Source organism: Zalophus californianus, chromosome 2 (genome assembly GCF_009762305.2).
Source record: "Zalophus californianus isolate mZalCal1 chromosome 2, mZalCal1.pri.v2, whole genome shotgun sequence".
Lineage (NCBI taxonomy): Eukaryota > Metazoa > Chordata > Mammalia > Carnivora > Otariidae > Zalophus > Zalophus californianus.
In genome coordinates this window covers 3,654-20,290 of record NC_045596.1, presented here as the reverse complement: position 1 = coordinate 20,290, position 16,637 = coordinate 3,654, and the positions used below count along the sequence as shown (strand labels likewise).

General features: G+C 55.5%; 1 protein-coding gene and 1 pseudogene across 1 annotated transcript; one reads left to right on the top strand and one right to left on the bottom strand.

Moving 5' to 3' along the window:
- The first annotated feature begins 4,184 nt into the window (after nt 1-4,184).
- Nucleotides 4,185-10,096, top strand: LOC113912174 (annotated as a pseudogene).
- Nucleotides 10,097-14,824: 4,728 nt separating this feature from the next.
- LOC118356710 (skin secretory protein xP2-like) lies at nt 14,825-16,213 on the bottom strand. Its single transcript, XM_035726076.1, has 4 exons — nt 16,026-16,213; nt 15,591-15,789; nt 15,104-15,329; nt 14,825-14,849 (listed from the first exon to the last, which is right to left on the bottom strand). Exons 1-4 carry the CDS (start codon nt 16,158-16,160, stop codon nt 14,825-14,827), a joined length of 585 nt encoding a protein of 194 aa, XP_035581969.1. The 5' UTR covers nt 16,161-16,213.
- Nucleotides 16,214-16,637: the final 424 nt, after the last annotated feature.

The window sequence follows — 16,637 nt, the reverse complement described above, 5'->3', positions numbered from 1 at the left end:
AGGGCTTGATCCCAGGATCCTGAGATCATGACCTGAGCCGAAGGCAGACGCTTAACGATTGAATCACCCAGGCGCCCCACAAAAGTTTTAATTTTAGGAAGTTCATGTTACCAATTTTTTTCATTTGTGGATTGGCTTTTGGTGTTGTGTGTTAAAGCTCATCACTGAACCCAAGACCATGTGCATTTTCTTTTTTTACTTTTTGTGTTTTGAAAGATTTTATTTATTTATTTGACAGAGAGAGAGAGAAAGAGAGAGAGCAAGCACAAGCAGGGGGAACAGCAGGCAGGGGAGAAGCAGGCTCCCTGCTGAGCAAGGAGCCCGACGCGGGGCTCGATTCCAAGACCCTGGGATCACGACCTGAGCCGCAGGCAGCCGCTTCAATGACTGTGACACCCAGGCGCCCTCTTTATTTTGATAGTTTTACATTTTAAATTTATCTACAATTTTGGATGAATTTTGGTGTAAGTTGTAACGCCTGTGTCTGCATTTCACTTAATTCCGTACGGTTTCTAATTAATAGTTTCTATTTCTGGAGAAGTCAGGGGATAATTGGACTCCATTTCAGTTCGAATTTCCCAAATGTAATGGGTTCAGCTGGACCCCAGAAGGGACAGGTGCCTCCACGGAACTGAGTGCACCGCATCCTGCACTGCACCCCACCTCCCGCAGGGGGCGCCCGAGTCCCGCCCAGCGACCCGTGCGGGGCATGCGCGCTCAGCCCTCCTCCTCCGGGGCGAGGACAGGTGTTCCAAGGCCTCAGGACCGACCCGCTGTGCTGACGCCCAGGCTTCGGGAGAACGTGGGGTCGCGTCCACGCTGACGGGAGCCGGCCTCCTCAGGACCCGCTGTGGAGACTTCGGGAGGACGTGGGGTCGTGTTCACACTGACAGGAACTAGGCCCCCTCAGGACCCGCTGTGGAGACTTCGGGAGGACGTGGGGTCGCGTCCACGCTGACGGGAGCCGGCCTCCTCAGGACCCGCTGGGGAGGATGTGGGTCCGCGTCCACGCTGACGGGAGCCGGGCCCCCTCAGGACCCGCTGTGGAGACTTCGGGAGGACGTGGGGCCGCGTCCACGCTGACGGGAGCCGCCCCCTCAGGACCCGCTGTGGAGGATGTGGGTCCGCGTCCACGCTGACGGGAGCCGCCCCCTCAGGACCCGCTGTGGAGGATGTGGGTCCGCGTCCACGCTGACGGGAGCCGGCCTCCTCAGGACTCGCCGAGGGAGGAGGAGGTGAGGAGAAGCCGCCTGAGCGGGGACTGCGGAGGGGGTGCGAGCTCACAGGACCCCGCGGAGGAGGGGCGCGCTGTGTAGACGCCGGGGCTTTGTGCGCCGTGACGCGGGGTCTCCGCGGTGCTGTGCGCGGGGCTGTCGGTCTCCCCTTCCTGGGCTCGGATCCGCTCGGGGGTCCCGGGGTCTGTGTTCGCGCGCCCCTCGGATTCGGTTCCGGGGCCCCGCAGCCGGGCTGCGGTCAGGCAGCGGCCCCCCGCCGCGGCGCTCGCGCTCCCCGGGCCTCGGCCCTGCGGGTCCTCCCCGCGGCCGCGCCGTCGGGGTCGGGGCGGGGCTCCGCCTGCGGCACGAGCGTCGGCGGCTCGGCTTCTCGGGGCCGCGCGGACGTGGTGGTTTGAAGAGGAGCCGACTCTGCGGGAAACCCGCCAGCGCAGCGCAGCCCCTCCCTCTCCGCACTCAGACCCCAGCCGCGTGTCCTCGCCGCCCGCGGGCTGCCTCAGGGCGTGTTACCCCCGACGGGGCGCCGTCCCGCGGACCCACCACCGAACCCTCAGAACGTGTCCGGTGCGCAGTTCCCGGCCGTAGCTGGGGTCCCGCGGGGGCACGTCGTTCTCCAGAACTTCTTCCTTCTCCCCGAGGGCGGCTCTGTCTGCGGGAGACGCCAGCTCCCCGTCCCCTTCCCCTCGGCCCCGGCAGCCACATTCTACTGTGTGTCTCGGGACACTTCCGGTAAGTGGGACCACAGGGCGTCTGTCCTTCTGTGACTGGCTGATGTCGCTCAGCGTGATGACTTCCCGCTTCATGCGTGGTGTCGCCTGTGTCAGAGCCCCCTTCGTTTTTAAGGCTGAATCGTGCTCCGTGCTGTGTACACCGCGTTTCGTTTATCCATTCGTCTGTCAGTGGACACTTGGGTTGCTTCCCGCTTTTGGCTGCGGTGAAAAATGCTGCGCTGAATAAGGGTACTTCTCCTTTCAATTTTGGGGTATGTATCTAGGAGTATAATTGTTGAACCATACGGTCATTCTACTTTGATCTATTTGCCTAAATGCCAAAATATTTTATACATAGACTGCACCATTTGTCACAAGCAAGGTGTAAGGGTTTCAGTTTCTCAACATCCTTTCCAAAATTTGTTATTTTAGTTTCCTTGATTATAGAGATTCTCTTGTGTGTAAAAGGACATCTAACTGGTTTAAATCTTCATTTCCATAAAGACTAAGGATGTTTAACATCTATTCATGTGCTCCTCACCATTTGTATGATTTCTTTGGAGAAAGGTCTATCCAAGTCTTTTGTCTATTTTAAGAAATGGGTCGTCTTTTTGCTGAGGAGTTGTAAACGCTCTTTACATGTTCTGGGCAACAGACTCTTATTAGATACATAATGTACAAATATTTTCTTCCATTCGGCGGGCTATCTGTTCACTTTCCAGATGGTATCTTACGATGTACAAAGATTTTTAACTTTTTTTTTTACATTTCTTTTTTAAGAGTGAGTGAGTGTGCGAGTGGTCAGGGGCAGAGGGAGAAGGAGAGAGAATCTTAAGCAGGCCCCACACTCAGTGTGGAGCCTGACGTGGGCTCGATCTCATGACCCCGAGATCATGATCTGAGTCAAAATTAAGAGTCGGACGCTTAACCAACTGAGCCACCCAGGCACCCAGAACAGATTTTTAATTTTGAGGATATTATTTTATCTATTTTTTTCTTTGCTTTCTTACGCTTTGGTGTCAGATCTGATAGCATTGCTAGATCCAAGGTTATGAAGATTCATCCCCACTTATTTCTTCTAGAGTTTATAGTTTTACCTCTTACATTTAAGCCTTTAATGTATTTTGAGTTAATGTTTATATGTGGTGTGAGGTAAGGGTCCAGTTTCATTCCTCTGTACATGGATATCCAATTGTCTAGCACCCTTTGTTGAAAAGACCCTTCTCTCCCCCAGTGTAATGTTGTCCACCCTTGTCAAAATTCAGTGGACCATAGATGAAGGGGTTTATTTCTGGGCTCTCACTTAAATCCCACTGATCTGTATGCATATCTTTTTTAAAAAAATGATTTATTTTTAAAAATGTTTTAAATTTAAATTCAATTAACATATAATGTATTATTTGTTTCAGGGTGAATGCATACCTTTATGACAGTATCAAAATGTTTTATTTACTGTTGCTTTGTATTAATATTTGAACTTTGGAAGAATGACCTTTCACCTTTGATTTTCTTTTTCAAGATTGTTTTGGCTATTTTGTGGTCCCTTGAAATTCCATATGACTGTTAGGATTAGCTTGTGCAGTTCTTTCCAAAGGCCTTTGTGAATTTTCTTGGGAACACATTGAATTTCCACATTGCATTGTGTACTATTGCCATCTTATCAATAGTATGTCTTTTCATCACCGTGGGGTCCTCAGATTTATTTAGGTTTCCCTTTCTTTCAGCAATGTTTTGTAATTTTCAGCGTACAAGACTTGCACCTTGATTACATCTATTCCTAAGTATTTTGTCAATGATAATGTTCCCTAAAATGGAATTGTTTTCTTAAATTATTTTTTGGATGATTCATGGCTAATGTATACAAATAAGAGAGATTCTTGTATATTGATATTAACTGGCTGTAATCATTTGTTGATTGTTTAGGAAGCTCTGTCTATAAGATGATGTCATCTCTGGTCTCTGAATAGACCTAGTTCTACTGTTTTCTTCCACATGTGGATTTCTTGCCTTATCATTCTGGGTAGAACTTTCAGTACGATACTGAGCAATGAGTGAAAGCCAGCATGATGGACTTGTTTTTGATTTCAGAGTAGAGCTGTCAGTCCTCAAAATTGAGCATGATGTTTGATTAGAGTTAGGGTTGGGGTTAGGGTTAGGGGTTAGGGTTAAGGGTTAGGGTTAGGATAGGTGACCCTGTGACCCATGAAGCCCGACAGTCAGCATGCTGGAGCCAGGAACACTCCCCGTGCTGAGCAGCCGGGCAAAACCTGCACATCCCCTCCCCTGCCTGACCCCCTGCAGGTTCTGTCCCCACCTGCCATAAGTTGAGCACCTTTGGGCACAGCCCTTGTTTCTGTGGCCTACAGACTGGGTAGAATCAGCTGCATGGATTTCTAGCCTCTAAGCCTCAGGCTCCCCTTTGTAAGATGGGGTCCTGGTGGCTCCCATCTCTGGGAGCCGAAGGTAGGGAGGCCCCACCAGCAGACACGCTCAGGCCAGGCCAGGAGGGTGGCTGTTGCTTAAAGCAGCCCAGGGCCTGCCCCCTTGAAGAAAGTGCACACGTTCACGGCCCAAGTTTTGGGGTCCTGCTGCCAGCCTCTGGCAGTGACCCTCCTCCAGCCCTGTCCCCTGTCCCTGTGGATACATGGTCTTCCTGGAGATGTTCCTGCAGACAGTTGAGAAGCAGTTCATGGTGGGACACAGGGTCACCTACTACGTCTTCACTAATCAGTTGCCCGCCGGGCCCCATGTGCCCCTCCGGGAAGGCCGGAAGGTGGTGGTCCTCGAGGTCCCCAGCACCCCGCGCTGGGAGGACGCGTCCATGCAGAGCACGTGATGATCCGCCGCTTCTGTAAGCAGCTCTTCCTGTCATCGCGCGCTGAAATAAAGTTCTCAGACACCAATCTGAGCGGCCATGCAGGGCTGCCTCTGTAAGTAGGGCAGCAGCAGCTGGGTTCTGCACATCGCTTTTACGTCATTTTTTATCGGAAAAGCAAAGGCAGACGCCTCAAAGCGTGGGAAAGGAGGACAAAGGGATGGCAAGTATCCTGAAGCTGTGAAGCAGGCCTGCACTCTCCCATAGGTGCAGGCACGCAGGGAGGCCGTCATGGGATCGGGGAAGAGTGGGATGTTTGTGCTAGCAAACGCCAGGTGCAGGAAGGGGGGCACAGAGGGTTACATTCTTTCCTGGCTCCTAACCTAGGCCCTGCCCCTGGGGATCATGGGATCCTGCTCCTACTGGGCCATTGTGGTCAGTAGCCTGAGGCCAGGAACACTGCTGACATTTCAGCTGCTTCCACAATCACTCCTTAGGGCTGACAATATATTTTCTAAGATTAACTCCACAATTCCTCTGTGAGGTGGACTACCTGGTGTGCACAGAGGTGGACATGAAGTTCCGTGACCACATGAGTATGGAGACCCTCTTTGGCACCCTGCGCCCCGGTTTCTACCAGGTGGCCCACAAGGATTTCAGCTACGAGCATTGGCCACAGTCCCAGGTGCACATTTCCCAGGGGCAAGGGCTACTTTGACTACAAGGGGGCCTTTTCTGAGGGGTCGGTGGTAGAGGTTCACCAACTGACCTTGGCCTGTCACCAGACAATGGGGGTCAACCTGGCCAATGGGATCGAGGCTGTGTGGCACGACGAGAGCCACCTGAACAGGTACCTGCTGGGCCATAAGCCCATTAAGGTGCTATCCCCAGAGGACCTGTAGGACCCACAGCTGCTGGGCTGCCCCTGGAGGACCTGTGGGACCCACGGCTGCTGGGCTGCCCCCCATCAGGAAGAAGCTGAGGTTCATGGCTGTGCCCAAGAATCACCAAGACGGCAGCAGTGGTTAGTACTTGAGGAGTCATTTTTGTGCCCACTGGGTCTTTCACTCGAGTTAAAAGATGAGCCCAAAGGAAGGACGTCCTCAGTTAGGAAGTATAGACAAAGGTCAGAGTGGAGGTGGGCAAAGGCCTCTTTCAGAGAGCAGGGAAGCTCTGAGCTTCTTCTATACACCTTGCCCTGCTCATCGCTTCTGGCTGCCTGGCCCTGAGTTCTGTCCTTTCAATGAATTGGTCATCTAGTAAGTAACATGTTTCTCTGAGTTCCATGAGCCACTGGAGCAAGCAGATTATTCAAACCTGAAGAGGTTGTGGGGACCTCCAATCTGTAACCCATAGCTCGGAAACAGGGGTGACTTCTCTGCCCAGCTACTGGCTGACCACTAAGTTAACAGCACAGGGATTCAGTAGCCATACACACAGCAAAGAATACAGACTTGACAAAGTAAGTTCAGAAAAGTCACTAAACCAACAGTAGCAACTACAACGAGCAGCAATCATGAAGCCTGGCGTGGGGAAGGTCTGATGTTCGGGATGCTTCCATTATAATAGTCATAATCACACCCTGGACTTGTCACTGGGGCCAAGTCGCTCCTACATGTTCCACGTGCCTCTCTCTGGCTCCTCCAGCCATGCACTGTCCTGTGCTGCTTCCCAGTAGAGGTCAGTTTTCACCAAAGCCAGGAAGATGGGATGGGTTTTTCTGACTCCACACCCCCCGCCCCACAGTGTTGCAAGAGAGGAAAAGGTTTCCTCAACCCTCTTAAGGTCCCTGGCTGAGTCTGGAAATTGACAAAGACAGATGGACGGGAGAAAAGCAAGCAAAATGTATTGATTGTTTTGGTGGGAGCCTCACAAGACCATGACGACCAGCAGAGGTGACTGGAGCAGACAGCTCTTCTACCTTTTAGACAAAGAAGCAGTAAGTGTGTGAAGAATTGACAGACACAGGGGTTTGGACTAGGGCTCATAAACAGTAAAGAAGTTAACTAGGAAGATAAGGGTTCGTTTAACCAGGTGTGTTCCTATAGACCCCGTGGTCCTAAATTCCTTGACTCTGGTGATAAGCACATCATCCCTGTGGTCCAGGGAGAGAAAGTTCCACATGGGAGTAGTCTACCTGCTTAAGGGAAGAAGGGCTGATGGCTGGGGGTGAGAGAGACCTTCTTGCTTCTGCTCTATGCAAAAGTTCTTTTAGTTTCTATCTTTAATTTGCCAAGGTGCCATATTTGGGTTAGTGTGTCCTGACCCTCACTGGCCTGGTGCTGTACTCTGTCTCCTAGTATCCAGGATATTGGGTGTGCTGCTGTGGAGACCTCCCAGCCCTGGGGTAGCCCCTTGTCCAGGGAGGCGCCTGCCTCAATGGGAGGGTTGCTAAGGGTGGCCGCCCCTCCTCAGGGAGATTGGGTGGGAGAGTGCAGATCTTACTTCGAGAAACTGACTTCATTTCCTGAAAAGGTCTACCTGATAGTGGGATCATACAGGAGTTCTATTTTTAGTATTTTGGGGAAAATCCATCCTTTTCCCAGCATGGCTGTGCCAACCAAAGTCAATTCCGGATGATTTTTACCTATAAACCAGAGATTTTTCAAGAACTTCTCCAGCAGAGAACATGAGGAGAATATTTTCATGACCTTAGACAGGCAGAGATTTCCCAGGATGCAAAGTATACTGACCGTAGGCACAAACCGGTGACTTAGAAACTATGAAATGAAGAACTTGTTCTCCTTCTTCCATTTCTGGCTAGTGTGCTGGTCTGTGGCTCGATCCCACCTCAGGCAGCTGGAAGGTTGACCTCCCAGGTCAGCTACCACTGAGATGGCTACTGTTTCTAGAAATTCTTCGGGGTGTGGCCAGGTTTCCCCACCTGTGCACTGATCAAGTCGGCGACCTCTAACAGTGGAGCCATGGGTCCTCCAGGCATGGTCCCCCCCAATCCCCCAGTAAAGCCATCCCACTGAGGGTTTAGGGGGACGGGAGCTGCCCCTAGGCAAAACTGGAGATTCTCACTGTCCCTACCTGGCCTTCAGATGCTCCTCAGTTACTCCTGTGCCTCTGGTGTCTTCTTGGAACCCTGACCTGTCAGTTTTTGGACAGCTGGTCCAGTGGTACCCTCACTTTCTGGGAGGGGGATTTGGTGGAATCTGCAGTGTGTCCTGCAGCCCCACCAGGATCGCTTTTTGAAGGCACATCGTCTGGGCCATCTGAGGAGCCAAGACTGTGGATCTGTGGCCTGGAGGGATTCTGAGCAGAACTGGTGGGATGGGAGGGCTGCAAGGCCCAGAGGCAGGTTTCCAGAAAGCCGACTGGGGTCCCCGGCATCCTACTGTTTTCGAATCAAAGACCTGAGATCTTTAAAATGCCAGCCACAGGACAGCATGGGCCACAAAAACAAATGTCCCTGTGCACCCACCCCCACCTAAACTATTGGCCATTTCTTGTCACTTGAGCTGGGTGTAAAGGATTGGGAGTTGGGGCTTGAGGGGGGATCCTGGGCCAGACTTTGTATTTGGGGGACAAAGGCCATCCAGGCAATCTTGTGCTGAGCCTGAGGAGGGGGTCTGTGTAGAAACCCTAGCTGCAGGCACTGCTGTCCACTGATGCCCCTCAGGCTGTCCAAGTGCCCCTGCTGCTGGGGGAGCACCTGCCCCCTCCTCTCTGCAGAGGGCTCACTCCTGCACCAGGTGCGCCTCCTCCTGCGAGTCACTGTCAGCCTGCAGCCTGGGAGGGTGGCTACACAGAGCTCCTCCAGCTGCTGGGGGAACACCTGCCCCCTCCTCTTTGCCTGAGAGCTCTGTCCTGTACCAGGGGCCTTCTCTCCTGCCAGTCCCTGCCAGCCTGCAGCCTGGGAGGGTGTATACTCTGACAACCTCCAGCCCTGGGGACAGAGCCAGTGCGATGTGGTCTCCCAGCAGGTCTGAGCACCAGGCCCGTACATTGCTCACTCTCCTCCTGTGGGATCACTGTGCCACATCCTCCCTCAGGCTCCCTGGGCCCAAGTCCTCCTCTGCTCAGGGACCACTCCCTGCCCAGGCTCCACATGGTGAGACTGGGAGCAGGTCATCTGGACCTTCTGGACTCTCGCTTCCGTGCCCGTGACATGGGCACAGTGCAGCCTCACAGACTGCTCAGAGGAGACCCAGCGCAGGAAGACGCAGGCCGCTGCAAGGGAGATGCCAAGTGACCCTAGAGGGAGCGCACGGGACTTGCACAGGCCCACCAAGGTGCTCTCCCCGGAGGACCTGTGGGACCCACGGCTGCTGGGCTGGCCCCCATCATTCCCCGGGTCATGAAGAAGCTGAGATCCATGGCTGTGCCCAAGAATCACCAGGACCCCCAGAACTCATGAGGCACTGTCCCCAGAGGAGCTATGGGACCCACGGTATTGGGCTGTCCCCTGAAGGACCTGTGGGACCCGCGGCTGCTGGGCTGGCCCCTGTCATGAAGAAGCTGAGATTCGGGCCATGCCCAAGAATCACCAGGACACACAGAACTCATGAGGGGCTGCCCCCAGAGGCCATGCAGGACCCGCGGCTGCTGGGCTGTCCCCTGGAGGATCTGCGGGACCCGAGGCTGCTGGCCTGGCCCCCCATCATTCCCTGGGTCATGAAGAAGCTGAGATCCATGGCTGTGCCCAAGAATCACCAGAACATCTGGAAGTCACAAGGGGCTGCCCCCGTCTCCATCAGGGGGTGCTGCCTTGAGCGGAGCTGTCAGAGCAGATTCCTACTTCTGTCCCCTTGAGGGAAACTGTGGAGCCCAGCACTGCTTGCATGGGCACGCCAACGCCCCAGGCACCCCTGTGCACAGGAGGCCTGCCTGGGGGCACACGTTCCTCTCTTTGTGGTCACTACATTTTGATCATTTCGGGGTCATTTGCAGCTGTGAATGGCTCCAGTTTTATGTCAGAGGTTTTTCTGTGTCAATGCTGAGCAACCATCTTTAAAAAGAACGATTGAGGGAAAAGGTTTTCTCTCTGGTTCTAAACAGACATTGCCTGTTGGGGCTGGGAGCAGCCCTGTAGCAGCCATGGAGCCAGAACAGGCGCTGGCCGGGTCTTCCCTCCCAGTCCTTACACCTCACCGCGGCCATGGGGCTTCAGGGTCAGGGTGCGCCGAGTCACCTCTCAGACCCCCCAGTGCCCTCACCACCAGAGGCCTTGGCCGTGGCCACTAGCTCGGCCTCCAGGAGCGTGGAGCCCTCTGGGCTATATAAGGTTCCTGCCTTGGTTTTAAATGGCTATTTCTGGGCGCCTGGGTGGCTCAGTTGGTTAAGCGACAGCCTTCGGCTCAGGTCATGATCCTGGAGTCCCAGGATCGAGTCCCACATCGGGCTCCCTGCTCAGCAGGGAGTCTGCTTCTACCTCTGACCCTCTTCCCTCTCGTGCTCTCTGTCTCTCATTCCCTCTCTCTCAAATAAATAAATAAAATCTTTAAAAAAAATAAATGGCTATTTCTGTGCTGGTGTTTGTGAAATGTGGGCACTCGCTCTGTCTGGATGCATGTCCCCTTGGGATTCCTCAGTGCCCACCAGTGGGTTTGCACTTGTGCACTTTCTCTGGACCAGCTGCCTGCACTGTGTCTTAGCAAGCACTTACTGAGCTCAGTCACCCAACAAGGGGCAGAGCGTGAGAGCGAGAACTAAGATACAGGCTCCCTGCTCCTGGGCCCTCCAGGGACTCGCGACGGCCCCGACGTCCTGACTCACTTCTTTTGTATTGTGGTATAATGGACATACAGCTGATACCATGAAGCGCGTTTCAGTGGCAATAAGTATATTCCCTGTTCTGCACCGGCTACTTCCGGTCCATTGCCACAATGTTTTCATCATCCCCAACTGAACCTCTACCCACGAGACCCTAACCCCCCATTCCCCTTCCCCAGCCCCGGCACCCAGCAGCTCCTTCCACCTCTGTGATGGGAGTGCTCTCCATCCCTCACAAGTGGGGTCCTCCAGTGTCGGTCCCTTAGGGACTGGCTTATTTCACATGGCATAATGGCCTCAAGGTCTGTCCCTGTGAGCCTGAACCTGACCCCGCTTTTCCCCCAAAAGTGTGGCTCAGCCCTCTCCTGTCTGAGCCGAACCTCCTCAGTCCCCTCTGCTCCCCTCACCTTCCTCCTCAGCCTGAAGATGATCCCAGCCAGTCTGCAGCTCTGAAGACCTGTCCAGTCCGGATGCCAGGCACATACCCCGGGGGCCTCGGGCCTCACCTATGCCCCATCTGTCCACGTCAGGTGCCTGCCCCCCTCCCCCAGCTGACCACCTGCACCTCCCACAGGTGTCCCCATCTCAGGAGAGGGAAACACCAAGTCCAGACCCTTGGAGTCCTCTGGGACTTCTTGCTTGCTACCAACTTTCCCAGTAGTGAAGTGGCTACTGGAGGACATTCAATGTCCAAAACATTTAAAGGCATACGTGAGTCTCTGCTGCCTAAGGCAATGGATAACAGTTGGGGCAAATAGAAACCAGGCAGAATCACCGGAAGAAAGGCTGAGGAATGAGGAGCTTTAGGGAAGAAGGGTCTGGAAGCTCTGACTGCCCCTACCTGACCTTCAGATGCTCCTCAGTTACTCCTGTGCCTCTGGTATCTTCCTGGAACCCTGACATGGCTGTTTTCAGACAGCTCGTCCAGCAGCACCCTCAGTTTCTGGGAGGTGTATTTGCTGGAATCCGCGGTGTGTCCTGCTGCCCCACCGGGATCGCTTTTTGAAGGTGCATCGTCCGGGCCATCTGAGGAGCCAAGACTGTGGGTCTGTGACCTGGAGGGATTCTGAGCAGAACTGGTGGGATGGGAGGGCTGCAAGGCCCAGAGGCAGGTTTCCAGAAAGCCGACTGGGGTCCCCGGCATCCTACCGTTTTTGAATCAAAGCCCTGAGATCTTTAAAATGCCAGCAATGTTACAGCATGGGCCAGAAAAGCAAATGTCCCTGTGCACCCAACCCCACCTAAACTATTGGCCATTTCTTGTCACTTGAGCTGAGGTCAAAGGATTGGGAGTCAGGGCTTGAGGAGGGTCCTGGGCCAGACTTTGTATTTGGGGGACAAAGGCCATCCAGACAAGCTTGTGCTGAGCCTGAGGAGGGGGTCTGTGTGGAGACCCCAGCTGCAGGCACTGCTGTCCACGGATGCCCCCTCAGCCTGCCCCAGTGCACCTGCTGCTGGGGGAGAGCCTATCCCCTCCTCTCTGCCTGAGGGCTCTCTCCTGCACCAGGTGCCTCCTCCCCTGCCGGCCACTGCCATCCTGCACCCTGGGAGGGTGGCTACCCCGAGTTCCTCCAGCTGCTGGGGGAGCACCTGCCCCCTCCTCTCTGCCTGAGGGTTCTCTCCTGCATCAGGTGCACCTCCTCTCCTGCCAGTCACTGTCAGCCTAGAGCCTCGGAGGGTGGCTACCCTGACACCCTCCAGCCCTGGGGACAGAGCTGCTGTGGGTGAGATGCGGTCTCCCAGCAGGTCAGAGCACCAGGCCCACATAGTGCTCACTCTCCTCCTGCAGGCTCACTGTGCCACATCCTCCCTCAGTCTCCCTGGGCCCAAGTCTTCCTCTGCTCGCGGACCATCCTTGACCCAGGCTCCACACGCTGGGACTGGGAGCAGGTCGTCTGGACCTTCTGGACTCTCGCTTCCATGCCCGTGACATGGGTACAGTCCGGCCTCACAGACTGCTCAGAGGAGACCCAGCACAGGAAGATGCAGGCCACTGCAAGAGAGATGCCAAGTGACCCCAGAGGGAGCACACAGTCCTTGCAAAAAGCACCGGGCTCACGGGACCCAGCATGGGAAGTGGGTGTCAGGCCAGAGGGCACAGGGAGTCCTGGTGGGGGTGGCCCTGGTGGGGAGGCCACGGAAGGGTCCCAGAAGAGGCAGGAGACAAGGAAGACGACAGGATAGAGCTTCCCAAGGAGGTTGATGGAAGGATCAGAGAATCGCAGAGACCCTTGGGAAAACTCAGAGGCCCTGGAGATGTTGGCTGAAACGTGTCATTTGGTCAGAAAAGTTGGGTCACAACACCCCAGTCGACACTGGATGATTTACTCTTTGTTGGTTCTAGGAATCAGTAGGTACCTGCCATTAGAACTCACATCGCATGAAGTCTAGGATATACTTACTTTTCATCACTTTTCAGGACTAGATTTTTCTAGAGGAAGTGCTAAGCATGGGTCTCTCCATTCTTTGTGCAACTGGCCGGTGTTTTCAGGAGCAGATTCCTGGTGCTCATCACCAGTGCTAGCCCTGAGGACTGCCCCCGTCACCTCCCACAGTGGACGTGACCATGTGGGTTGGGGGGTGCTCACTGATGAAGCCCCAGTGCTCAGTACACAGCAGGGACCCCAGATCCTCTGCTGAATGAGGGAGGAAGGAGGGAGGGAGGGAGGGGGAGGGAGGGGAGGGTTGGAGGTGGGGAATGAATGAGGGAGAGAATGAATGAGGGAGGGAGTAAAACCACAGAAGCTGGGTCCATAAATCAGGAGTCCTTAGTTGGGGTGAAGTCCGAGGGCATCACAGCCTGGGCCCTGGATGGTGGCTCAGGGCACGTCCATCTGTCCTCCCAGTGCTGACCTTCCTTCTGCTTGGACCCGCTGTCATCCTGGATCCTCTCCCCCTCCTCCTCAAACAATTCCCAATGTTCCCAGGGGCAGGGTGGCAGGAGGGGTGGGTCTCAGGAGGGGCTTCCCGGATCCTGTGCCCCGGATGACACCGGGACAGTAGCTGCAGGGCATTCTATCATGAGAACTGGGACCGTGGATCCCATCCATCTCCTTGGGCATTAGTGCTGTTCCATTCCCTGCTCTCTCCAGCACCGCTGTGATGAACACTCCTGACAATAGGCGTGTGAAAAACCGAGCCAGAGTTTCCGGGGCTGAGTCCGAGGCTGAGGATGGGTGCACCTGTGGCCTGGGTGGGTGCTGCTCACTGTTCTCCCAGACAGGGGTGCCTGTCACCCTTCTCTCCAGGGGACCTCTACTTCCTCATGTTCTCCCCAGGGCTGCTGGTCCCCAGACCAGACACCTGCCAGTCTGAGGGTGACCAGCGCTGCCTCCATAGGGTTTCCTTTGCCGGAGTCCTTCCCCAGGAGCTCCCGCATCTCTGACACATATTCCCTGCGTGCCTATCCTTCCGCCTTGGACTTGCATGTGTTTGGTCTCTGTCCCTGTGGAACCCAGTGACTTGGAGCGTGGTTTGGACCAGAGTCAGGTGAACCCTTTCTTTGGCCTTGGGTTGTGAGCAATGCTTTTGCCCTTTGTGGTGTGTCTTCCAGCTTTCTGCATTTCCCTGGTTTCTGTGTGGGTCTCAGGAGGAACCAGCCCTGTCCTGTCTGGGTTCAGGCTGTGGTGTCCCAGCAGGACCAGGGGTCTCAGCCCCGAGATTGTGCCCATAATTCCTAAAGTGGCCTCTATGATTCCATCTGATGTGTCATCCATCGGGGATTTCAATATCAAATAAGGGAAATTTTATGACAAATAAACACAGAAGAAAACGAGTCCCCTTTGAAAATAGGGGGGCAGACACAAAGGCCCCTATTGTGTGATTCCACTTACAGAAACATCAGGAATAGGTAAAGGAACAGAGAGAGAAAGCAGCTTAGGGGTCACCGGGGTCTGGGCTGCAGGAGAAATGGGCAGGGAGGGCTTCTGGTTCGGGGACTCCTTTGGGGAATGAGATATTCTGCGGCAATGTTCTGGGGTGTGGTGGCACAGCGTTGGGCATGTACTTAATGCTCAAGACGTGTTCAATTGAAAACAAGTAATTTTATTTAAAACAAATAATAAACAGTATATAGGACATGGAAGGATAAAATAACAGTTAATATGTACCAGAGAGAAAGAACACAGGGGGAGGGGATGAAACAATCGGGCGGGGTCTCGGGTTCCGGGGATGGAACTAAGGGTGATTGTACAAGGAGCTCTCCCTGCAGGGCTGTGGGCTCTGGATGTGGCTGTGGGAGCCCTGCAGGAGCAGGAGTAGGGGCAGGGCTCAGGATAGGGGCAGGGACAGGGGCAGGGACAGAGGTAAGAGCAGGGGCAGGGGCAGAGGCAAGGGGAGGGACAGGGTCAGCAGTAGTGGCAGGTGCAGGATCTGGGTCAGGGGCAGGAAGGGGACCCCTGGCAGGGGCAGGAGAAGGGGCAGCGGCTCTGGCAGGAGTATGGACAGGGGCTGGAGCAAGGGTAGGATCTGGGTCAGGGACAGTGGCTCTGGCAGGGACAGGAGCAGGAGCAGGGGCAGGGGCAGGGGCAGGAACAAGAGCGCAGACAGGGGCAGGAACAAGAGCACAGGCAGGGGCAGAGGCAGGGGTAAGGGAAGGGGCAGGAGCAGGGTCAGGATCTGGGTGCGAGGCGGGGGCAGGGGCTGGGGTGGGGGAAGGGGGAGTGGCAGGAACTGCAGCAGGGGCAGGGGCAGGGGCTGGGGCAGGAGCAGGTGCCAGTTCTTCCTGGACAGCGCCAGGCTCTCCGTGGGCAGGTGCCGGGTCACCTGCTGGCTCCTGGTCTCCTCCTGAAGTCACTGCAGGCACCAGCCCTCCCTCCAGATCGGGCTCTAGCTCCTCAGGTGGTGGAGCAGCTGTGAGAGGAGAAAAGCTCACCCCTGTGCTTACTCTCCATGGGCCTTTGCAGAGACAGAGCCCAGCCCAGGGCCTCCCAGAGAAGCCACAGCCGGGAAGGAACCTTCACGGGGACGTCTCCCCAACTGCAGTCCACCCGCTGTGTGCTCTGTGCCCAGTCGTTGCTCCTGGCCCCACACCAGCCTCTGGGAGCTCCTCCCTTGTGGGGCCGCACCGACCCGTCCCCACACACCACAAACACCCAGCCCCACCCTTCTCACCCTCGGCCTCGGCCTCCATGGGCTCCGGCTCCTGGACCACTGTCCAGTGGACGACCACCTGGGACGGTGGTCCGCGTGGTGTCGGAGGTCTTGCCTGGCAATCCCCAGCACCTGTTTCTTGGGATGCCTTTGGGGTCACCCCCTCTGTCAGGGAGGAGGGCACGTCCGCCAGCTGCCTCTCCGTGTCCTCCGTGGCCTTCTGCAAAGACAGGGACCGGTAGCCGGCCCCAAGGCATCACAGCCCTGCCCGGCCATCCGCACTGTCCTCCTGCCCAGTCCCCACCCCCATGACCCCTCTTTACACACACACTCACATACACATGCACACACATGTGCACACTCACACACACACACACACAGGGAGGGCACCTGGGGCTACACAGGTCATCAGAGCAAGTGGGGCTGGGTGGCCGGCTCTGGGCCTCCTGCTGTCACCTTTCTGTCCTTCCGACCAAATGGCCAGAGGCGGTGGGGAGTCCTGACATGAAATCCCCAGCGGGGGACAGCGTCCTCAAGGCGCGCCTTCTTCCACCTGCAGCCTCGGGACCTTGGCAGGCAACACGTGAACATTTTGCCATTAAGATCTCCAATGAAATGAGCTGGGCAGGGGGCTGTCTGTGGAATGTGGGTGCCTGGTTACCGGGGTTCCAAATTCTGTTGGGCTCTGTTGTCAGGGAAGTGAGGTCACCACTGCCTGGGGTCCCCTTACCCAACTTCCTCCTCACACAAGAGCCCCCCGAGGGGCCCCCTCCCCCGCTGCTCAATGCTCACCCTCCCCCCCATGCCGCATCCACACAGTGACACCCTCACAGCCCACCCACAGCCCCCGGGAGGCCTGGGTGCAGCTGGTGTCTCTGCTGTGATGGCACAGAGCTGGGTTCAGACCTGGTTCCTGTGCGGGCCCAGAGCTATGAACCTGGACAGACCCCGTGCCTCTCAGGGCCTCCCCAGGCTCCCCATCTGCACATCGGGGAATTCTGGCTTCTACTTCTAGGGACGCCATCAGGGGTAGGACCTTACACGTGTTCCATACCTGCTATCACAGGA